The sequence below is a fragment of the Pelobates fuscus genome, chromosome 2 (assembly GCF_036172605.1).
Source record: "Pelobates fuscus isolate aPelFus1 chromosome 2, aPelFus1.pri, whole genome shotgun sequence".
Taxonomy (NCBI): Eukaryota; Metazoa; Chordata; class Amphibia; order Anura; family Pelobatidae; genus Pelobates; species Pelobates fuscus.
This window is the reverse complement of record NC_086318.1, coordinates 218141389-218165992: the sequence shown is the minus strand read 5'-3', so window position 1 is coordinate 218165992 and position 24604 is coordinate 218141389. Positions and strand designations below refer to the sequence as shown.

The 24604-nt window shown below is 43.4% G+C and overlaps 1 protein-coding gene across 5 annotated transcripts in view; it reads left to right on the top strand.

Moving 5' to 3' along the window:
* Positions 1–565: 565 nt before the first annotated feature.
* TPD52L1 (TPD52 like 1) overlaps positions 566–24604 on the top strand; it is a 204598-nt gene continuing 180559 nt past the window's right edge. For 2 of the 5 annotated variants that reach the window (XM_063443182.1, XM_063443181.1), the window contains exon 1: positions 567–685. In XM_063443182.1, the coding sequence (XP_063299252.1) occupies positions 664–685 (22 nt within the window). In that variant the 5' untranslated portion in view covers positions 567–663. Of the gene's footprint in view, positions 686–24604 lie in introns of all 5 variants that reach the window. The other 3 variants (XM_063443185.1, XM_063443184.1, XM_063443183.1) reach the window with 2 other exon arrangements.

The window sequence follows — 24604 nt, the reverse complement described above, 5'->3', positions numbered from 1 at the left end:
CCTCCCTACCTGTTCATCTTGATATTTGACAGTTACATTCACATGCCTAGCAGAATGGGAGTAAATATATAAATTGATACATACAGGTGGGGGAGGAGGGGCAGAGAGAAAGAGATTGATTTTTACAGTTATTATATTTTTAAAAACAGAGGAAATTAGAAACATAAAATATGCAATAAGTCTATTTTTAAAGATCACATCCTCGCGCCAATATTTTTTGTACATCTATTTTCTATTTAACACTTTTTTTTACATGACACATACAGAATTCCATCAGGTGTGGTGACTAGCAACTGTCCTACACATTCTGTTCAGTTGGCATGTAGTATAGGTTAATGCCTTTGCCCCCCCCCCCCCCCCCCCCTCCTCTTATTAAAACACAACCCTGTTTCATTAATCTTTATGGCTAGAGGATTAAAACATAACCATAAGCCTTCTAGATTTCTATGAAATAATGTTCCAGGAGTGTTAGCACAGTCAGTAACACTATCATGCAGGAGGAGTGTGCAAATGATGTCAGGGCAGAGAGGTGGAGTGTGCACGCACAGGAGTAGGAGGTTTCAGTACTCAGATCCACAGATTAGAATTGAGCACTGTGATACTGTAACAAGTGACAGACTCTGATAGCACTGCTACAGCCTGAGACACACACATATACACAGCATGGAAAACAAGGAACAGCCAGGTCAGTGTATGTGTGTATGTGAAATCTTTGCCACACAGTACATGTGTCACATTCACACGGTGTGCCATTTGTCACTGGAAGTAGTACTTGTGAAATAATCTGTATCTACTGTTACTATATATTCTAGGTTTTAGGTTTGCATGTGTGAGTTAAATAGGTACACATCATTAACACCACGAGTCAGGAAATAACTTGTGTGATCTTTTAACACCCCTTTTAAAACCCCTTAACCCCTTAAGGACACATGACATGTGTGACATGTCATGATTCCCTTTTATTCCAGAAGTTTGGTCCTTAAGGGGTTAAATATATTTTTTGCACAAATTGCTACATTGCTTCCAAAGTGTGCTCCAGGGTCATGTTTGCACTGCACTGGAAAAACTAGAATAACGTAACTAGGACAGTAATACAATACACAGTCTTTTTACATGATTTACCCCCTGGAAGATTTGCTGGAGACAAGTGGTGGCTAGGCTACCCTCAACATCCCAGAACATCTATTCTACATTGTCTTGAGCACCAAGCATATGGTTCTGACACATTTGGGGTGTACAGGGTAGCCATCACTGATGAAGGGTCTGCTGGTTCATACATACTTTGAATGAGATTTATGAATATTTATGTCATAGCACGATAAGGATTTTCATGGCTGAATGATTCAAGCTGCCACAGCTAAATGTTTTGAGGGAGAAATATTTCAAATTCAAAAACATAAGTGACCTATTTTCTAGCTGATATGATATATATATATCTTGTGCTTTTTAATATTTTTTAATGAGCATAAGCAGTAATTGCAATCTAATTTATTGGCTATAAATAGTTTGGAGGAAGAGAGAGGGGGTGAATGAGTTAACTTCAGCCTTCACCATCATTCATAAACATTGTTAGTAGTGTGAGTGCTACATTTTAATTGTTTCTCCTGCATATAACTACTGCTTGTTTATTAGGTCACTGTATTGCTGCTGCATACATATGTAAAATAAATAGACTCTCAGCATGCTACTGATTGGAACAAGTCAAATATATACTTACATGTGTGTAAAAAATGTATTTTACCTAGTGATTCCATGCTTGGCACATTTGGATTAAGTCATCATTATCCTAGTCTCCCAGCTGCAACAAATGTCATTCAGACTGTCAAACACCTGTGATGAATACATGGGAAGCTATCCATTCCATGCTTTTAGATCATTTCTAGTTCATGTGTAGAATTGAATTTTCATTCTGCTCTTCAGAAATTAAAGTGATACTTACACCGTTTTTCTTTTTAGTGACATGTGTAACACGAAAGCAATGATTCGCACTGTCCTTTAGTGATGAATCATATTAGGATTTATTTACTAAACAGTGAATTTTAGTAAACTGAATATACAATTTACAAAATGTAGGATTATATAGCCATAAGAACATGAGCTGAAATTATTATTATTATTTTTTTTTTGCGACTTGACTATTCTGGGCTACATGTTGCAACGCAGTTTTCAATTAATTGGTTAGTGAATAAATGTCACTGTCTTTGTAAAAGCATTAAGTGTAATTCCCCTGGACCTAGTGAGTTGTGTTTTGCTTTTTGATAAGTGACTAGCAATATTTAGTTTGATCTGGTTTAGCTGGAATACATAATATATGTATATATATAATTTTTTATAAATTTTTAAAAATCTTTCTTTTATTGAAGCATGTGAGGAAAACATAACATAGTAAAGGTATTGGAGTTATGCAGATGATCACAAATAGACATTGTCTTATATACATTTGGTACAAGCTCCTGGTTAAACAGACCCTTTTTTCCCCTTTAAAACATAATGTAACATAAAGAGAAGAAATTAACAGGCTACGTAGGCATGTCTAGATCTTAAGCAAAGTAGTGACTTGCAAATGAAGAATATTTCCAGACGTGTAGATAGCAATAACGTAACATGTTATGCATGCTTGTCTAGATAATAAACAATGGTAAAGCAGCTAGACTGAGTCAAATGGTGCCTTGACCCGGTAAGTAATATAACGTGAGTACCACTGGGTGTGTAGTGTTAACTGAGATTGATAACCAATTTTGGCATGGTTATAAATAGGGCAATAGAAGAGTAAAATAGGGAAATCTAGTGGAAAGCTTTAGGCCCATTTGGTCATTTGAGCTGTTGTCTGTTCTCAGTATTCTTTTGCTCCTTGTTTTTTGCTCTTCTTACCATATATACTCGAGTATAAGTCTAGTTTTTCCGCACATTTTTTGTGCTGAAAAAACCCCACTCGACTTATACTTGAGTCAATGTCTGTATTATGGCAACTTACATTGCCATAATACAGACCAGGACCGCCGGGCTCATTACAAGCCCGGCGGTCCTGTTGGGGGCTGGCAGGAAGCGTTTACTTACCTTTCTTGCAGCTCCCTTCTCCTGCGTTCTGGTCAGCTCCCTTGTAAATCTCGCAAGAGCCGCGGCGTCAGAGCGTTGCCACGGGTTACCGTGGCAACGCGGCACGCAGACCGCGAGACTTACAGGGGAGCTGACCAGAACGCAGGAGAAGGGAGCTGACAGGAGCTGCAGGAAAGATAAGTAAACGCTTCCTGCCAGCCCCCCTCCTGCACAGTACACACCACTGGACAACCAGGGACAAAAAAAAATGTGAATAATAAAAAAAAAAAAATGTAATAAAAAAATATTACAATTAAAAATAATTAGAATATTAAAATAAAAAATTAGAATATTTAAATAAAAAAAATTAAAAATAATAAAAATGCCCTCCCCACACACTCTGCATTATATACACACACACACACTCATACAAACACACAGAGTATTTATATAATGCGTGTGTGTGTTTGTGTGTGTATATAATGCAGAGTGTGTGTGTATATAATTATAAAAATCACAGAATTTCATAGCCCCAAGTTTTACCCTCGACTTATCCACGAGGCATAGCATATTTCACAATTGTTGGTCACAAAACTGCACTCGACTTATACATGAGATCGACTTATACACGAGTATATACGGTAAGTTGTTATTAGTAGTATCGGTTTCTGCTTCTCCCCCTCATTGTTTAGTAGAAGCATATCTCCCAATATTGGGAGGTATGCTTTGAGAAAGGGATTGGGCAGGTAAATAGAAGGCTTGAACATGGCACAGGAGGTAGAGCGGTAGACTATCTCATGCCTGCCAGGTTCATCTGCAACCATGTTGATCAGCTGCCAATGATGAACAGGGTGCTTCTGAAGTGTTCTGTACAGGCAGAAAACAACCAGCCTCATTTTGTGAAGTGTGATTGCATATTAAAGATGAATTAAGAAGTCTTATACCATAGTTGGCAATAGTCCCATTTATGACTGGACAGTCCCATGCTTTGGGCTTCTGTTCTGACAAAAGCAGGTCAGGACATGTCCTACAGGACCTCTGCCAGGGATTTAGAGAAACAGAGAGCAGGAGGGCAGACAGGGCCTGGACCAACTGCATCCCACTCCCACCAGCTGTAGTAAGCCCCCAATATATTGTCACCTGCCCCCACTGGACACCAGGAAAGCCACTCTGCTGCACCCAAAACATTTGGAAAAATTGTGTATGTGTGTTTCTGTGGTGTGTTGTGCATCATTTTGTGTGTATCTCTTTAAATGTATCTGTGTGTGGTATGTTCATATGTAGATACATACCTGCATTTACATTCCAACACTACTTAGAAATACACTCCTGCATTCACACACACACATGTCCTATACAAAAACAATCATATACAAAAACACACATCTACACAAAATTACAGACCTCCATGCAAGAGTGGGAAAATGGTAGAGCCCCAGCTGTCAAGGCATTGGTTTTTTAGGGATGTGAGTGTGGGTGTGGCCAGAATCAGTGCTGTTCTGAGAAAATTTAAATGACTTAAATTTAAATGGTTAAATTTCTGATTCAGAATCTTGTTCTTATCAAGGCATGTGACATTGTGTAGGCCTCTTTCAGAGATTGGAATGGAATATATTGTTTTGGATCTTTTTGCTTATCTGTATAAGCATGTAAGTCCAAAAAAAACCTGTTTATGTGAAGACACACCCTCAGTATATTTGTCCACTATGTGTTAGATGCATGAAAAAAGAGAGAAGGGATTATGGAGTGGAATAAACCACCACCACTACCCCAAAGAAGGTTACAGGAGGTATAAGGGGCTTAATCCCAGAAATTACAATAATAAGAACAGAAAAAATGGGGTAGAGAATCCACTCACAAAAAGTAGGTGGAACATCCAACCCATTCAGTAATACCTCCTAACATAAAGAGACACATAAATAGGGTAAACAACCTTTATTAGAAAAATGCTAAAAAAAATAGTAATACTAATTGTACTATACACACCCAAAAATGTGTATAAACAGTGGTAGAGTGAACACCAACACCTATAAAAACCTGGTCAGGCTAGTCCTAAAAAGTCACATTACTGAATGTAAAGTTCAGGTGAGTAGAATATAAGCCTCTAAAAGATCAGAATAAAATCACCTAAATACCTTAGTATATGTGTGACAACACGGTCTAGTGTAGTCCCACTGTGGAAAAAATAGCACTAATGGGATAGTAGGTGTCAAGTAGTGGTTATGGTGTCGACAACAATCAAAGTAAATAAAGGCAGAGCTGTAGTCACCGGTATAGGCGCCCGGACTGAGTCCTGAGGTGTCTGAGTATTATCAGTACCTCCCTATAAAGGAAAAACAAACCTCCCAGTATAAAGGAAAAAAGAGACACCCTAGGACGCCCTAAACTAACTGTCTAGAAACATAGAAACATAGAAACATAGAAACATAGAATGTGACGGCAGATAAGAACCATTCGGCCCATCTAGTCTGCCCAGTTTTCGAAATACTTTCATTAGTCCCTGGCCTTATCTTATAGTTAGGATAGCCTTATGCCTATCCCACGCATGCTTAAACTCCTTTACTGTGTTAACCTCTACCACTTCAGCTGGAAGGCTATTCCATGCATCCACTACCCTCTCAGTAAAGTAATACTTCCTGATATTATTTTTAAACCTTTGTCCCTCTAATTTAAGACTATGTCCTCTTGTTGTGGTAGTTTTTCTTCTTTTAAATATAGTCTCCTCCTTTACTGTGTTGATTCCCTTTATGTATTTAAATGTTTCTATCATATCCCCCCTGTCTCGTCTTTCCTCCATGCTATACATGTTAAGATCCTTTAACCTTTCCTGGTAAGTTTTATCCTGCAATCCATGAACCAGTTTAGTAGCCCTTCTTTGAACTCTCTCTAAGGTATCAATATCCTTCTGAAGATAGGGTCTCCAGTACTGTGTACAGTACTCCAAGTGAGGTCTCACCAGTGTTCTGTACAATGGCATGAGCACTTCCCTCTTTCTACTGCTAATACCTCTCCCTATACAACCAAGCATTCTGCTAGCATTTCCTGCTGCTCTATTACATTGTCTGCCTACCTTTAAGTCCTCAGAAATAATCACCCCTAAATCCCTTTCCTCAGATGTTGAGGTTAGGACTCTATCAAATATTCTGTACTCTGCCCTTGGGTTTTTACGTCCAAGATGCATTATCTTGCACTTATCCACATTAAATGTCAGTTGCCACAACTCTGACCATTTTTCTAGTTTACCTAAATCATTTTCCATTTGGCTTATCCCTCCTGGAACATCAACCCTGTTACATATCTTAGTATCGTCCGCAAAAAGACACACCTTACCATCAAGACCTTCTGCAATATCACTAATAAAAATATTAAAGAGAATGGGTCCAAGTACAGATCCCTGAGGTACCCCACTGGTGACAAGCCCAAGCTTCGAATATACTCCATTGACTACAACCCTCTGTTGCCTGTCACTCAGCCACTGCCTTACCCATTCAACAATATTGGAATCCAAACTCAAAGATTGTAGTTTGTTGATAAGCCTTCTATGTGCAACAGTGTCAAAAGCCTTACTGAAATCGAGGTAAGCAATGTCTACTGCACCACCCTGATCTATAATTTTAGTTACCCAATCAAAAAAATCAATAAGATTAGTTTGGCATGATCTCCCTGAAGTAAACCCATGTTGTCTCTGATCTTGAAATCCATGTGTTTTTAGATGTTCAACAATCCTATCCTTTAACATGGTTTCCATCACTTTCCCCACTACTGAAGTTAGGCTTACTGGCCTATAGTTGCCCGACTCCTCCCTATTACCTTTCTTGTGAATGGGCACAACATTTGCTAACTTCCAATCTTCTGGGACTACTCCTGTTATCAATGATTGGTTAAATAAATCTGTTAATGGTTTTGCTAGTACACCACTAAGCCCAAAACGAACGGCAAAACTCACTGCTGCTTCATGGCAGCCTAACGGAATCCCTAGAAAGCTATAAAAAGTACTTCAGCGCATAACAAATGCTGTGGGAGCCCAGGTAAAATTAAAAAAGAAAAAGTGGAAACTCAATTCAGAGTAATAGCATCGGCTAATATTAGCTTGACGCGCGTTTTGGCGTTTAAGTATGCCTTTGTCAAGAGATACCTCTCTTTGATACACTACTAACCTCAACATCTGAGGAAAGGAATTTAGGAGTAATTATTTCAGATGACTTAAAGGTAGGCAGACAATGCAATATAGCAGCAGGAAATGCTAGCAGAATGCTTAGTTGTATAGGGAGAGTTATTAGCAGTAGAACAAGGGAAGTGCTCATGCCTTTGTACAGAACACTGGTGAGACCTCAGTTGGAATATTGTACGCAGTACTGGAGACCGTATCTTCAAAAGGATATTGATACCTTAGAGCAGTGATGGCGAACCTTTTTGAGCCCGAGTGCCCAAACCGCAATACATGCCAACTTTTTTTCCTTAAAGTGCCAACACGGTAATTGCGTGTGTGTGGGGGGGTGTATGAAGGGTGCTGTGTAAGTGTGTGGGGGGGTGCTGTGTAAGTGTGTGGGGTGGGTGTGTGTGTGTGTGTGTGTGTGTATGAGGGGTAATGTGTGTGTGAGAGGGGTGCTGGGCGGGGGTAAGGGTGCTGGGCGGGCGTAGGGGTACTGCTGGGGGGGTAGGGGTACTGTTGTGGGGGGGTAGGGGTACTGCTGGGGGGGAGGGGTACTGTGTGGGGGGGTAGGGGTACTGTGTGGGGGGTAGGGGTACTGCTGTGGGGGGTAGGGGTACTGTGTGTGGGGGGTAGGGGTACTACTGGGGGTAGGGGTAGGGGTACTGCTGTGGGGGGTAGGGGTACTGCTGTGGGGGTAGGTGTACTGTGTGTGGGAGGTAGGGGTACTGTGGGGGTAGGGGTACTGTGTGTGTGGGGGTAGGGGTACTGTGTGTGGGGGGTAGGGGTACTGTGTGTGGGGGGGTAGGGGTACTGCTTGGGGTGGTAGGGGTACTGCTGGGGGATAGGGGTACTGCTGGGGGGATAGGGGTACTGCTGGGGGGATGGGGTACTGCTGGGGGCATAGGGGTACTGCTGGGGGGATAGGGGTACTGCTGTGGGGGAGTAGGGGTACTGCTGTGGGGGAAGGGGTACTGCTGGGGGGGTAGGGGTACTGCTGGGGGGGATAGGGGTACTTCTGGGGGGGGCAGGGGTACTGCTGGGGGGTAGGGGTACTGCTGGGGGGATAGAGGTGCTTGGGGGGGTAGGGGTGATGTGTGTCAGTATCCCCCCCCCCCTTACCTTTAATGAAGTGGGGAGGGGGGAAGGCGGCACAGCCATCCCTGGTGGTCCGGTGGTGGTAAGCACCGCAGGGGGAGGGATCTGTGAATCAGCTCCCCTGTCGTCCCACGCGAGGCTGTGTAACGCTCGGCAACGCTCCACACAGCATCGCGCGGGAGGACAGGGGAGCTGCATCACAGATCCCTCCCCCTGCCTCTCGACCCGGAAGCAGAGTAGGTGCCTGCCGTTTCGGGCAGGCAGGTGCCTACTCTGCATTGATGGCGAACCTGTGGCCGCGTGCCCACAGAGAGGGCCCGGCGTGCCACCTGTGGCACGCGTGCCATAGGTTCGCCATCACTGCCTTAGAGAGAGTTCAGAGAAGGGTGACTAAACTGGTTCGTGGATTACAGGATAGAACTTACAAGGAAAGGTTAAATGATCTTAACATGTATAGCTTGGAGGAAAGACGAGACGGGGGATATGATAGAAACATTTAAATACATAAAGGGAATCAACACAGTAAAGGAGGAGACTATATTTAAAAGAAGAAAAGCTACCACAACAAGAGGACATAGTCTTAAATTAGAGGGGCAAAGGCTTAAAAATCATTTCAGGAAGTATTACTTTACTGAGAGGGTAGTGGATGCATGGAATAGCCTTCCAGCTGAAGTGGTAGAGGTCAACACAATGAGGGAGTTTACGCATGCGTGGGATAGGCATAAGGCTATCCTAACTATAAGATAAGGCCAGGGACTAATGAATGTATTTAGAAATTGGGCACACTAGATGGGCCAAACGGTTCTTATCTGCCGTCATGTTCTAAGTTTCTATGTAGTGATTTTGGTGCTTGAAAATCTTCCTTTAATATAGCCCTGTTGTAATCTTTAATGATGAAAATGTAAAGGGGTTTTTATAATGATTCATAGCATGGTAGAAGTAAATAAATCTTGTTAAAAAAACATGTGTATGAAAGTTTTTTTTTCCCCAAATGAAATGTAAGTGATGTGCCAAAACAAAATTGCCCCTTTATAGAAGACGTGATTAAGTCATTCTTATTGTATTGTAGCATGTTTTTATTATTATTGTATGTTGTTTTTCTGAAATTTTGATAATTTTTCCAGTACCGCACAGTAGGTGTCATTCAGTAGAGCAATATATACATGGTGCTCGAGGTTACTAAGTGGTGATTTACTATACATATTACACCTACTCTTGAACCTTTGCAAACAGCAAATTAGGTTTCAGTGTTCTCATTAATGTCTTTGCATGAATGCTGTGCACAATTTTCATATAAAAAGAATGCAACATCGTGCATTGAAACAAATAAAGGAAGGGAATTACATTTCAGAATTTCACTATAGAATTTTTACAGAAAACAACAAATAATGTACAATCGTTAACCATCCCCTAGTGATATTCGATATATGATGGCAATTTGTTATCTCACATACACAAGCTAAATATCATGGGTAATGCCCGGTTAGACACCCTGATACAATGATCTTACTATTTTTTACATATACCTTTATTTGTCCTCAGACTAGTGGAGAGTGTAACGGATCCCCTATACTCCAACTGATTATATCTGCTGTAGTTCTCCCAAATCCCAAGTGAAGCAGTGATTATAACTCAGAGCTACCCAAACATCAGCCAACGCTTGATGACGGGTACAAGAAGACTGGTTTATTATGGCTCAGTGGCCAGCTTTAATACACAGACCCCTCAGCAGCGGGTCTCCAGCAGTAATATAGGAAACCATTACAACAACATGCCCAGGACACTCCCACAACACACCCAGGAGTCTCTGTGTCTGGGGGATAATTTAGTGTACTTTGCTTAAACTAATTATCTCCCAGGCACTAGAGTTACAAAATATATAACATAAAATATTAAAAATACATACAACACATATAGGAACGCCCACAAATATTATATCCCCGGATAGCCTGGATCTGAGCGACCAAGTTGTCCAAATAGCGCTCAGATCCCACAAACACAGCCGAATCGCCTCCGGGGTAAAGATTTGACCGACCGCACATGTGGCATCTGCCCAAATTAGTTCCAGAGAAATAGTAGTTTCGGTCGGTCACTTTCGGGAGTTCCATACGAACAAACTATGGAACGGTTCCCCTGGTTCATAGGTAGTGATTGTTCGCGCAAACAATCCTACCAAACAGTGCTCTCCTGGCTTGTCGTGGAAAGAAGCAGGCTTTCGTGTGATTTTACTGGTGTTTGCGAGGTCGAGTGTCCAACTTATGGTTCCAGACACGCAACAAGATGGCTGCTGTTTTCCAGCGCACGTGTTGTTCGGTTATAAGAACATATTCAACATATTTGATGTTTAATGAGCCAGGGGGTGTCCCGAACGGGCAAAAACGTAAATGGGGTTTCAGGGAACATAATATACGAAAACTTAGCAGGGAAATGTCTTAAACACAGGGAGAATAGTGAGTTTGGAATAATGTATATGGCCCATAGTCAGAGGGCAGGAGGCCAGCTTCTACACTCCTCCAGGTGTTTGTGGCAAACATCCAGAGTAAGGAGCATTTGTCACAGAGAGTACATGTGAAATCAGACATTTGCACATATCATACCTCCCAAGTGTCCCTATTTAGGAGGGACAGCGCCTATTTTGAGTCCAAATCACTCTCCCCCCCCCCCCCCCCAATATCCCTCTTTTCAGCTCAGTATTGTTGTTGTGCCTGAGTTCCATAGTAATAATAATCACAATAATGTGTCTTCAAACTATAATTGTGTTTAGAAATCAGTCTGTGTAGATAAGATACATCACTCTTGTTCTATATTGCATTTTTGCTGCATAAATTGTTATTAGTAAGTCACCTAAAATTTATTAGACCAGCCCTGCCCCTGGCCAGACCACAACTAAATCCCCTAAAATGAAAGTGTCCCTGTTTGATATTTGAAATGTTGGCAGGTAATAATTATGTATTGCATGTGAGGATTGGACTGCATGTTGTATTTAATTTAATTAATTTAGTTGCCAGATTGACTGTAATCTACCAGACTGTCCCTTTACATTTTGTGTGTTGTATTCAAGAAGTGTATTTTCACACTCCTCACTTATGGCTAATAGTTCTATGGGGGGAAAAAAAGTTATAGCATGCCATTATGGATCTCAAGGAGGTGAACATTTTATTTGATACATTCCTGCCTGTATAGATTCATGAACTTAGAGAAAGACAAAAAGATATAGAAACTGGCTTAGTTGGATGGAGAGTAATACATTTATCAATTGGCTAGAACTTTCCAGATACTCTCCTACAATATTTACACATTTCTTATTTCTCATTGATATTCTCAGTATTGATTTTCTGTAAAGATTGTAATAAAAAAATAGGAAACCTGGGTTGAATCCTTGAGTTGCAAGTATTTGAACTAAATGATGAAGGTTGTATAGTATGATCTCGAAATCCAAAAAAAACCCAAAACTGGGAGTTTATCAGGTATTTGGATAGATAGAGAGGTGACTAATTTACAAACCGTGCCGGCGCTTCCTATAGGCGACTTAGGCAGTCGCCTAGGGCGCCCCTTAGGAAGGGGCGTGGGCCCCCTCATGCTGCAGTCGCCTGAGCTCTCAATAGAGAGCCTCATGCAGCTGCAGCAATGCCTGGGACGGCACGTTCATGAGGGTGCACCGGACAGTGCTCCCTCATGCCAGTCCCTCAGTGTAGCGTGGCCGAGCTCCGGTCTGGTCCGCGGTACAGGAGCATCTGTTTCCTGTACCCAGCCGGACTGACAGGAAGTGCTCACTGAATGAGCACTTCCGGTCAGTCCGGCTGTGTACAGGAAACAAACTTCTGTACTGCGGACCGGACTGGAGCTCGGACACGCTACACAGGGTAGGAGAATGGGGGGACCGCTATGAGGGGGGAGGGGGTAAGGAGAGACCACTATGAGAGGGAGGGGGGTGAGGAGAGACCACTATGGGGGGGTGAGGAGAGACCACTAAGGGAGGGAGGGGGGTGGAGGAGAGACCACTAGGGAAGGGTGGGGGGGGGTTTGAGGAGAGACCACTAAGGGTGAGGGGAGAGGAGAGACCACTAAGGGGAGGGGAGGAGAGGGGAGAGGAGAGACCACTAAGGGACAGGGCAGGAGAGGAAAGACCACTAAGGGACAGGGGAGAGCTCTATGGGGGGAGCGGGGAAAGGAGAGAGCACTAAGGGATGGAAGGAGCACCAAGGGATGGGGGGGGGGTAGGAGAGAGCACTAGGAGACAGGAGGGGGGAGAGCTAAGGGAAAGGGGGAGGAAGATCACTAAGGGACAGGGGAGATCACTAAGGGACAGTGGGGCAGGGGAGTGCTCTAAGGGACAGGAGGCGAGAGCAGTAAAGGAAGACAGGCTGAGGAAGGGGGGGGGAGAAGCACAAAGGGGCTAGTAGGACTCTGCTCCTATCCTACCCCACAGACTCTCTCTTTCACACTACACACACAATGCTTCCCTATACATACACAGAAACACACAATGCATCCCTACACACACAGAAACACACCATGCTTCCCTTACACACAGAGAAACATACAATGCATCCATTACACACAAAGGCAATGCATCCCTTGCACACATACACAGAAACACACAATGCATCCCTTAAACACACGAACACACACTGCTTCTCTTACACACACACAGAAACCCAATGCATCTCTTACACACACACTCAATGCACCCCTTACAGACACACACACTGCATCTCACTGCACACAGAAACATCCCTTACACACAAACACACACTGCATCACCTACACAAACTGGTATCCCTACACACTACATTCCATAAGCACACACTTTGGATCCTCTACACTAACACATCCCCTACACACTCCATGTGGAACATGTAGGTGGACTTATGGGCATACTCACCATCAGGCCCTGGGGGCCCAGACCTTAAATGGACTCTCCAGTGCCAGAAAAACAAACTGTTTTCCTGGCACTGCAGGTCCCCTCTCCCTCACACTTAAAACTCCTTCAGTGACTTACCTGTGTCCAGCGTCGATGTCCCTCGGCGCTGGGTCAGGCTCCGCCTACGCTCCTCCCCCCACCGTCAGCTGGCGTGGGAGACCTATTGCGCATGCACGGCCGGCAGCGGGGGAGACCTAATGCGCACGCGTGGCAATGCCGCGCACGCGCCTTAAACCTCCCCATAGGAAAGCACTGAATAATGCTTTCAATGCTTTCCTATGGGGATTTCGGCAACGCTGGAGGTCTTCACATAGCGTGTAGACAGCCACTAAATGAGGACTTAACCCTGCAAGGTAAATATTGCAGTTTATAAAAACTGCAATAATTACACTTGCAGGGTTAAGGGTAGTGGGAGTTGGCACCCAGATCACTCCAATAGGCAGAAGTGGTCTGGGTGCCTAGAGTGTCCCTTTAAGCTGTGCTAGTGTCAGGATCGGGACAGGGATCCAACACGCAGAGTACAAACAGGTGGTAGGTACGTATACCGGACCTTAGAATGGCCGGACTTAACGTAAGGAGTAAGTAGAGAATGGTCTAAGAACAAGCCGAGGTCGAGGGAACGAGAGGACAGGTAAGCGAGAGACAAGCCGAGTCAAAGGGTAACAGAGGTAAGCAGGGTAGTACAAACAAGCCGGGTCAGAACCAAAGAGACAACTAGAATACAAGAGCACTGAGTGACTAGACAGGCTAGAACCACGACAGGGCAATGAGCAGATGCCGAAAGCCTTACTTTATACCTTGATTCTAAAGGGTAATCACGCCCCCGACGAGTCCTGATTAGTGCTCGGGACTTGACTGACAGGTCGACCCGGGTTGGCGTCATGACGTCGACTACTGGGCGTCGCGTCATATAAGGAAGTGGATCCCTCGCGGTCGGCTTGTAAATGGCCGAGAGGACCGCGAGGAACGGAAGAAACAACCCCTCTGGAAGGATAAACGTCCAAGTCTCTCACCTCCTCTGAGGCAGAGACTACAGGTACCCTGACAGTACCCCCCCTCTCAGAAACGCCCACCGGGCGGAAGGAACCGGGACGAGATGGAAAACGGGAGTGAAAAGCCCTGCGGAGGCGGGGAGCATGTACATCCTCCTGAGGTACCCAAGTCCTCTCCTCAGGACCATATCCCTTCCAGTCAATAAGATATTGTAACTTCCCCCGGGAGATTCGAGAATCGATGATGGAGTTGATTTCATACTCCTCCTGACCCTCAACCTGAACAGAGCGAGGAGAGGATATAGTGGAGGAAAATCTGTTACAGACTAACGGTTTCAGTAAGGAAACATGAAAGGAGTTAGGAATGCGTAAGGCAGCTGGAAGAGCTAGGCGATACGCAACTGGGTTAATTCGAGTTAGAACCCTGTAAGGGCCAATGTAACGAGGAGCGAATTTCATAGAAGGAACCTTTAAACGAATGTTTCTTGTACTCAACCATACCCTATCACCTGGAACAAAAACCGGAGCCGCCCTTCTGTGCTTATCAGCGTGTTTCTTGAACAACATGGAATTATGTAGGAGAATTTGTCGAGTCTGATCCCACAACTTCCTCAAATTGGCAACATGAACATCAACCGACGGTACCCCTTGGGAAGGAGAAACCGAGGGAAGAATGGAAGGATGAAAGCCATAATTCATGAAGAAGGGGCTGGAACGAGTAGAATCACAAACGAGATTATTGTGTGCAAACTCCGCCCAAGGAATCAAACCGACCCAATCGTCCTGGTGTTCAGAAACAAAACAACGCAAATATTGTTCAATCTTTTGATTAGTACGTTCAGCAGCTCCGTTAGACTGAGGGTGATAGGCAGAAGAAAAATTCAATTTGATGCCTAGTTGAGAACAGAAGGATCTCCAAAAACGTGAAACAAATTGGGAACCTCTATCGGAAACAATTTCGGAAGGTATCCCATGTAAGCGAAAAATGTCTCTCGCGAATATCTCCGCCAATTCAGGAGAAGTCGGGAGTTTAGTTAAGGGCACGAAATGAGCCATCTTGGTAAACCTATCAACCACCGTGAGGATCACAGTCTGCTTTTTAGAAACTGGCAAATCTACAATGAAGTCCACAGCCAAACAGGACCATGGTCTCTCTGGAATGTTCAGGGGCTGTAACAAACCACATGGAAGCGTATGAGGTTGCTTAGTCTTCATACAGACCTCACATGCTCCGATGAAATCCCTAATATCCTTCCGTAAAGAAGGCCACCAGAAATCTTTAGAGATCAAGGAACATGTCTTGCGAATACCCGGATGCCCAGCCGCCTTACTGTTGTGAAAACACTGTAAGAGTTCCAGTTGGAGTTCAGGAGGAACGAAATGCCTTGCCCCAGGAGTCTGTCTAGGCGCCAGATGCTGCAACTTCATGATCTGACCAAGCAACGGAGAGTGAATCTTAAGACTCGTGTTGGCGATAATATTGCACCTGGGTACTATAGAAGACAAAACCGGCTCCGATATCGCAGAAGGTTCATATTGTCGAGACAAAGCATCGGCTTTAGAATTCTTAGAACCAGGTCTATAAGTGAGCACGTAATTGAAATGCGTGAGGAATAAAGACCAACGAGCTTGCCTGGAGGACAAGCGCTTGTAGTCCAAAACATCTGGGAGTGCCAAAGGTTGCCTGTCCTTGCTATGGGCATTGTATCAGCCTGCCCAGTTTAATTTTCTTGTCATTTTCCTCTCTCTAGTTGTAGGACAGGTTCTTGTGGTCAGGTATAGGACAGGTTCTTGTGGTCTGTCAAAATAGTAACAGGATGTAAGGTGCCCTCCAATAAATGTCTCCACTCCTTTAAAGCCATGATAACTGCTAGTAGTTCCCTGTCACCAATGTCATATCTGCTCTCAGGGCCTGATAGTTTCTTGGAAAAAAAACCACATGGATGTAAGGGCTTATCCACACCTAACCTTTGGGACAGGATAGCACCTATACCTGTCTCTGAGGCGTCTACCTCGAGTAGGAAAGGCAGAGTCGTATCAGGGTGAACTAAAATTGGTGCAGAAGCAAACAGTTCCTTGAGTGTTTTGAAGGCAAGAAGGGCTTCAGTAGACCAGTTCTTAGTGTCAGCCCCCTGTCTGGTCATATTGGTAATAGGAGCTATAATTGAAGAGTAACCCTTAATGAAGCGCCTATAATAGTTGGAGAATCCAATAAACCTCTGAATGGCCTTGAGACCCCTGGGTAAAGGCCAATCCAAAATGGACTGGAGCTTATCCGGGTCCATCTTAAACCCTTCCCCAGAAATCACATAACCAAGAAAGTTTATCTGGGATTGATCAAAGCTGCATTTCTCCAATTTGCAGTACAAGCCATGTTGAAGAAGCTTGCGCAATACCCTTCTGACTTGTCTGTGGTGAGTCTCAATCTCTCTAGAGTGTATAAGTATATCATCCAGATATACAATAACGCAGTCATGTTGAAATTCCCTAAGAACTTCATTGATCAGGTCCTGAAATACTGCCGGTGCATTACAGAGACCAAAAGGCATTACTGTGTATTCATAGTGCCCATAACGGGTATTGAACGCCGTCATCCACTCGTGTCCCTGCTGAATTCTCACCAAGTTATACGCCCCTCTGAGATCTAACTTGGTGAAAATCTTGGAGCCTTTTAGACGATCAAAGAGCTCGGTAATCAAAGGAATTGGGTAGGCATTTCTAATGGTTATTTTGTTCAAACCTCGATAATCAATGCAAGGTCTTAATGTACCATCCTTCTTTTTAACAAAAAAAAACCCAGCCCCGGCAGGAGAGGAGGATCTCCTAATGAATCCTTTTTCAAGGTTCTCACGAATATACTCCTCTAAGACTAAGTTCTCTTTAGTGGACAAAGGATATACATTACCCCTGGGGGGCATAGTACCAGGTAGTAGATTAATCTTACAATCAAAAGACCTGTGTGGAGGTAAAGTATCAGCATTCTTTTTGTCAAATACTGCCTTTAAATCCAGGTACAGGGTCGGTATTTGTGCCTCTGTAGAGTAGGTAGAATTAATCGGTGTGTTAACTGCGCAAAGCGGTGACACTGTCCGTAAGCACCTGTCCTGACAACCCTGACCCCATGAGATTATCTCCCCTAATTCCCAATCAATAATAGGGTTATGTTTTTTTAACCAAGGATACCCCAGGACTATGGGAACAGAAGGAGAAGAAATAAGCAATAAAGATATGTCTTCCTCGTGTAAGATACCAACAGTTAATTTAACGGGTATGGTTTCACGGAAAATAACAGGCTCAACTAAAGGTCTACCATCTATGGCCTCAACGGCCAAGGGTGTCTCCCTTAACTGGGATGGGATAGCGTGTTTGGTAACAAAAACTTGGTCGATAAAGCTCTCAGCAGCTCCGGAATCAATCAATGCCATAGTTTCTAGTACTCCCTTCTCCCAAGTTAAAGAAATGGGTAGCAGAAGCCTGTGATCTTTATAATTAAGATTAGAGGACAAAATAGAAACACCCAAGGCCTGTCCTCTAGAGAAACTTAGGTGCGAGCGTTTCCCGAGCGATTAGGACAATTTAGGCGTAAATGACCTCTGACTCCACAGTACATACACAACCCCTCCCTTCTCCTATACTGTCTCTCCTCTTCTGAGAGGCGAGTATTGCCTATCTGCATAGGTTCTGGAAAAAGTGAGGTTGTGGATTCAGAACTTTGAAATGAAGGAGCTAGTTTAACCCCTTAAGGACACATGACATGTGTGGCATGTCATAATTCCCTTTTATTCCAGAAGTTTGGTCCTTAAGGGGTTAAGGGAAGGTCTACGGTTTCTCTCTCGAGTGTTCTGCCTCTCTCTTAAACGTTCGTCAATGCGAGAAATAAAAGAAATTAAATCCTCCAAATTTTCAGGAAGCTCTCTAGTAGCAACCTCGTCAAGGATTAAGTCTGATAGCCCGTTTAAAAATACATCTATATAAGCCTGTTCATTCCACTTAACCTCTGCCGACAAGGACCTGAACTCTAGTGCATAATCCACAAGTGTTCGGTTATCTTGTCTAAGGCGCAACAGTAATCTAGCTGCATTGACCTTTCTACCTGGAGGGTCAAAAGTTCTTCTGAAAGCAGCTACAAAGGCATTATAATTATATACTAACGGATTATCATTTTCCCACAATGGATTGGCCCATCTCAAAGCTTTCTCAACAAGTAATGTGATAATAAATCCAACCTTCGCCCTATCTGTAGGATAGGAGCGGGGTTGTAATTCGAAATGGATACCTATTTGGTTTAAGAAACCACGACACTTCTCTGGAGAACCACCATAACGTACAGGTGGAGTGATACGGGCAGAAGCACCTACAGTGGCTACCTCTAGACCTGAACTCACAGGAGAGATAGAAGTATTACGCATCTCCTCTGGTTGATTACTAGAACGAGATAGTAACGCCTGTAGTGCTAGAGCCATCTGGTCCATTCTGTGATCCATGGCGTCGAACCTAGAGTCAGAAGGACCAACCTGAGTGTTTGTACCTGCAGGATCCATTGGCCCTGTCGTAATGTCAGGATCGGGACAGGGATCCAACATGCAGAGTACAAACAGGTGGTAGGTACGTATACCGGACCTTAGAATGGCCAGACTTAACGTAAGGAGTAAGTAGAGAATGGTCTAAGAACAAGCCGAGGTCGAGGGAACGAGAGGACAGGTAAGCGAGAGACAAGCCGAGTCAAAGGGTAACAGAGGTAAGCAGGGTAGTACAAACAAGCCGGGTCAGAACCAAAGAGACAACTAGAATACAAGAGCACTGAGTGACTAGACAGGCTAGAACCACGACAGGGCAATGAGCAGATGCCGAAAGCCTTACTTTATACCTTGATTCTAAAGGGTAATCACGCCCCCGACGAGTCCTGATTAGTGCTCGGGACTTGACTGACAGGTCGACCCGGGTTGGCGTCATGACGTCGACTACTGGGCGTCGCGTCATATAAGGAAGTGGATCCCTCGCGGTCGGCTTGTAAATGGCCGAGAGGACCGCGAGGAACGGAAGAAACAACCCCTCTGGAAGGATAAACGTCCAAGTCTCTCACCTCCTCTGAGGCAGAGACTACAGGTACCCTGACAGCTAGGGGCCTAAAAAAATTAAGCAGCTTCATGTTCCCCCAGAACATTGATTTTTGTGACCATAGTTACACACAGCCTGCAGATAGAGCCTGTTCTACACCAGACCAGTGGAGTCAAACCGCCACCAGAGTCCATAATCATCCTCATCTGGTTGTAAATAGGCAATCTAGTATATTATTTGTGGCACTAATCTCTAATTTACCTCACATTAAAGGGACACTATAGTCTCCAGAACCACTGCAGTTTAATGTAGTGGTTCCGGTGTCTATAGCCTGTCTCTGCAACGTAACCACACAATGTGTGCAGCACAGATCATATGGGTGGGGCATTGTGATGTCACATGAGGGGGACATATTTTTATTTTGACTAGGGCGGCAATAGAATGATCATAAGTTACCATATTCCAACATTGTGTTAAATTGTATTATACTGATGGTCTGAATCCTGTACTGTTGGTTTTCTGCTATGTTGTTTTGCTTAAGTAACACCTACCTACTTAGTGTGAGTAGGAGGCAAAGCTGCAGTCAGAAATTTCTGATGTACTTGTGTGTTTCCTACTGATGCGGGGCATTGGGGGGAAAAAAAGTACAAATGTCAAAGGATTATTTTTTGTAGAATAAAGTGTCGGAATGTTAAGTATAAAATTTAGTAACTAAGCAAGCACTATAATTTTCACTATGTGCAGTGGAAAAAAGTATGTAAAGAAAGATCTTGGAAAGACAATAATTAATTAGGAATATTATATTTGAAACAGACAGAAATGGGAAGATCGTGTTTTCAAACTTTATAGAAAGCGTGCCATGAATGGTATGCGAGGCTGCCAGACATAAATGAGTCAGGTAGGGAGATCAGAGGATCTTCATAGCCGACCCTCGTATGATAGTGTAAGGGAGCCTGTTATCAGCACCTCCAGCAGATGCAGACACCACAGGTAAATATTCCTTGCTTTCCAAAGCGTCTCGGTGATTCACCATGTGACTCACTGGAAATGCGCCAGATAGAGAGGGAGAGACAAGTTTTCTTCACTGACCCAAGGTGCAGAATGCAAGAGTCGTACACCAGACCACCAGGCATCAACGTGGATTAATGCCACCTACCCAGGCCACAGATGGGGAATGGCTGGTGGGGTGTATAACATACTTTAGAAACGTTTTAAAAGTTTGCTTATTAAATATATTAAAAATATTTTGTTAATGAGTTTGAAAAGAGCCCCTCACAACACTACAGATAATTCACACATAACAGCCATATCCACACAATAACCCAAACAGCTCACATTCACACACACACACACACACAAACACACACTACTGACATCGGGGGAGGGGGGAGGGGTCGTTTTGTTTGACAATCATCTAGAATTTGCCTTGGGGAGGGGGAGAAAGTACTACACATGACATGGCCAGTAAGATAACTTCAGTGATGAGCTAAAGGGAATCAGTCTTCAATCCATGGAGAAAGAATGGGATACCATTGAGGTTGCACAACTATGGCCCATTTATGTATTTAGGTTTAGGAGTGGCCTTACAGGGTTGTCTTACATTAACCCCTTAAGGACCAAACTTCTGGAATAAAAGGGGATCATGACGTGTCACACATGTCATGTGTCCTTAAGGGGTTAAAGGACCACTCTAGGCACACAGACCACTTCAGCTTAATGAAGTGGTCTGGGTGCCAGGTCCAGCTAGCTTTTACCCTTTTTTTTATAAACATAGCAGTTTCAGAGAAACTGCTATGTTTATACTGAGGGTTAAGCCAGCCTCCAGAGCCTCTAGTGGCTGTCTCATTGACAGCCGCTAGAGGCGCTTGCGTGCTTCTCACTGTGAAAATCACAGTGAGAGCACGCAAGCGTCCCTAGGAAAGCATTATGAATGCTTTCCTATGCGACCAGCTGAATGCAGCGCGGCTCCTGACGCTCATGCGCATTCAGCCGATGACGTCGCGAGGAAGAAGAGGAGGAGGAGGAAAGCTCCCCGCCCGGCGCTGGAGAAAGTGTAAGTTTAACCCCTTCCTCCCCTCAGAGCCCGGCGAGTATGTTTTCCTGGCACTAGAGTGGTCCTTTAAGCATTTTTTGGCAATTTGATTTACTCTGGTGGAGATTCTCTCAAGTCTGATTTATATACAAGTCTATACTATGCTACACACATTACAGGATACTTTAGTTAATTCCAGGCTGTACACAATGTATACTGCACATGCCAATGTATGTTTTTAGATAATACCTGTCTTAAATAAAGAATACAAATAAAAATAGGGCAGGTACCTCAAGGGACTTCAATATTTAACATTGGCACTACACATCCACAAAATGGTCCAAGCCCCTGCCATATTTTAAAGTGGGTGACTGCATCTCACATTATTCTCCTTAATGCATGTTTTGGAAAGTATCTGCTCTTTGCTGCAACATGTATGTCCTGAGCGTCCTTAAAGTGACACTCTAAGCACATACGACTTCATCTTCATGAAGTTCTTTGGTTAGTTTTTGGTCCCCTTTTCTTTCACGGTAAATAATTTATCTTAAATGGCAATGTTTACATTTGGCCACAATAACACCTGTCAGATTGACAGCTATCACAGACACAGCTTCTTGAAAACCAATGTTTGCCAAGTGCTTTTGAATTTAGTGCTTCTGTATAAGAAGTGTACCAATTGCTGAACATGTGATGTAAGCCCTCATTGCTCCTCCATGAGAAGCATTGGATAGGACCAGACCTCATTCGCCAGGCTGCAGAGAGGAGTCTGCAGGGCTGGGTTACTGGTGAGATTAACACTGTGTTTTGTTTCACAAGGGATGTTTGTATCTAAAAGTACTAAAAAACACTCTAAAACTAAATACAAATATGAAACAGAAAAAAAAAAATAATAATAATAAAAAAAAAAATATATATATATATATATATATATATATACACACACACATGCACTCAACCATCCACTAGACAGCAACTTCATAGCTCACGGATTTTATTAGTTATTATATATATATATATATATATATATATATATATATATATATATATATTTATTTATAAAACACCTTACTAAGCAAAAATAATAAGGGTTTAGTTACAGTATATGATCATACATTGCATAAGCCTGCCAAAATGTCAATGTACCCAATCTTTGGCAGGTCCTACAGCCTACAGGAATTAGGACTAGTGGAGAATTGAAGGAATAACAGCAATAGACTCTCAAATCCACGACAGGAGGCTATGCATGCATGGCAAAACGCAGCACTGCACCAATCAGCATCTCCTCATAGAGATGGATTGAATCAATACATCTCTATGTTGAATGTTTAGCGCCTCCATACAGAGCATAGAGACATTGAACACCAGTGCTGCATACTGTGCAGCATTGTACTAGGAAGCACCTCTAGTGGCCGTGTGAGTGACTGTCACTAGAGATCTTCCTAGACACCAATGTAAATTGTTTACATTAAAAAGCCTGCAGGGACATGCTATAGAAACCAGAACCACTACATTAAGATGTAGTGCTTGCGGTGACTATAGTGTCCCTTTAAGATCGGGGCAAATGGTAAGAAACTAAATGTGAAGGCAGTTAAAGAAATAGTTCTGACAGCTGTAGTACAGCTTTTCAGTTAAGCCTTGAAAAACAAGGACATCCGTGGAAAAAGATAATAACAACTTGAACAGCAGTTACTGGTACGAAGATATCATACAGTATAATACAGTTTATGCTTTAATCACTGCATTATGTTATTACTTTTTTGTTTTCAGTCGTCGATACATTGAAATTTGTCTTAATTATCGCCCACATGATATAAAAGCAGCTCTAGGGTGACTTGTTTACAAACAAACATAAAACTCTCACATAAACATGAATACATTATTTGAATCACTTCCTTTGTAAAGGGGACAACTTCCTAGAAATATGGCGTCTCTGCATTCAGTAGCAGGAGGAAAGATAAGCAAGGCAAGATGTCTTCAAAAATGGGCCTCGATTTTATCAGCAAAATAAATTATTCCAATCTGTTAGATAAAACGTTAAGTAATTTATACAAAAAATGCCATGGAGTTTAATAATGACTTAAGTAGATACATAACTTGAATCACAAAACTTTTCTTTGGAATCATATCTGATGCTGATTCAAACAAATTAAATTAAGGACATGATTGTGTACAGTTAATAAAATGGTGCCTGAGTTTCCTGGCTATTGTTGCCAGCTATCTCTTTTTCTGAGAGGACAGAGAAGGGAATATCGCCATATATTCCCAAGGACCTGGATCAATTCAAGATGTCTCTGGTAGTAGCAATAATGTCTCTGGGTACTGCAGCTGATTTGAAGGCCCATGGAGGCAATCAGTCTCTGAACAAATGGAAGTAATTATTCTCTGCCTACCTTCTCAGGTGTGCGTCGTAGGGGTATGTTCCAATGCATGTGAAGCGATTCTAGCGAGACCACCATCTTATGTAGCTGGTCTAGCGAGACCCTGCACTTGATGTCTAGTGTTTTGAAGTTGACTCTTGCGCCTTCCTCCTCTCCTCTATAGCATTCAAATTCTACCGTATTATGCCTATTTCAGCCTAAGTCTCCTGTATGTCGGTTTGCCAGGCCTGCCTCAAGTCTATCAATAATCTCTTGATGTCAGCCTTCGTTGAGGGAGATGAGTACTCATCTGAGTCGGATTTATGATACAATCCACCAGTGTACACAATTCCCTCTCCTCATGTGAGTCATCTGAGGCCTCCAGCTCACTTTGTAGTTTAGAACAAAAAATGGGTCGCAAGAGAATACTGCTCTCCACAATTTGAAAGGGTAATCCAGACGTGGACCCCTTGCTCATGGTGCCTAGAGAGATATCAGCTATGCCTCACTGATGATTCCTAACAAGGTTGAAACGATCGTCTGGGGTTGCTGTATCTCTCGTGCAGAGAGAACTTGCTGGCATTTCGGATCTGGACTGCCTGTATGGGTGGGACCAGTCTGATATGCTTCAGAGATGTTCTCTCTGTAATGGCACAAGATGAGCTAAAACCAGCTTGAGTTCTGAGCGGGGACCCACCGAAGGGCAGGCTATTTCAGCTGCTGTCCGTACTCAGTGCACTCTTGCGACTTATTTTTGCTCTCCACAATTTGAAAGGGTAATCCAGACGTGGACCCCTTGCTCACGGTGCCTAGAGAGATATCAGCTATGCCTCACTGATGATGCCTACCAAGGTTGAAACGATCGTCTGGGGTTGCTGTATCTCTCGTGCAGAGAGAACTTGCTGGCATTTCGGATCTGGACTGCCCGTATGGGTGGGACCAGTCTGATATGCTTCA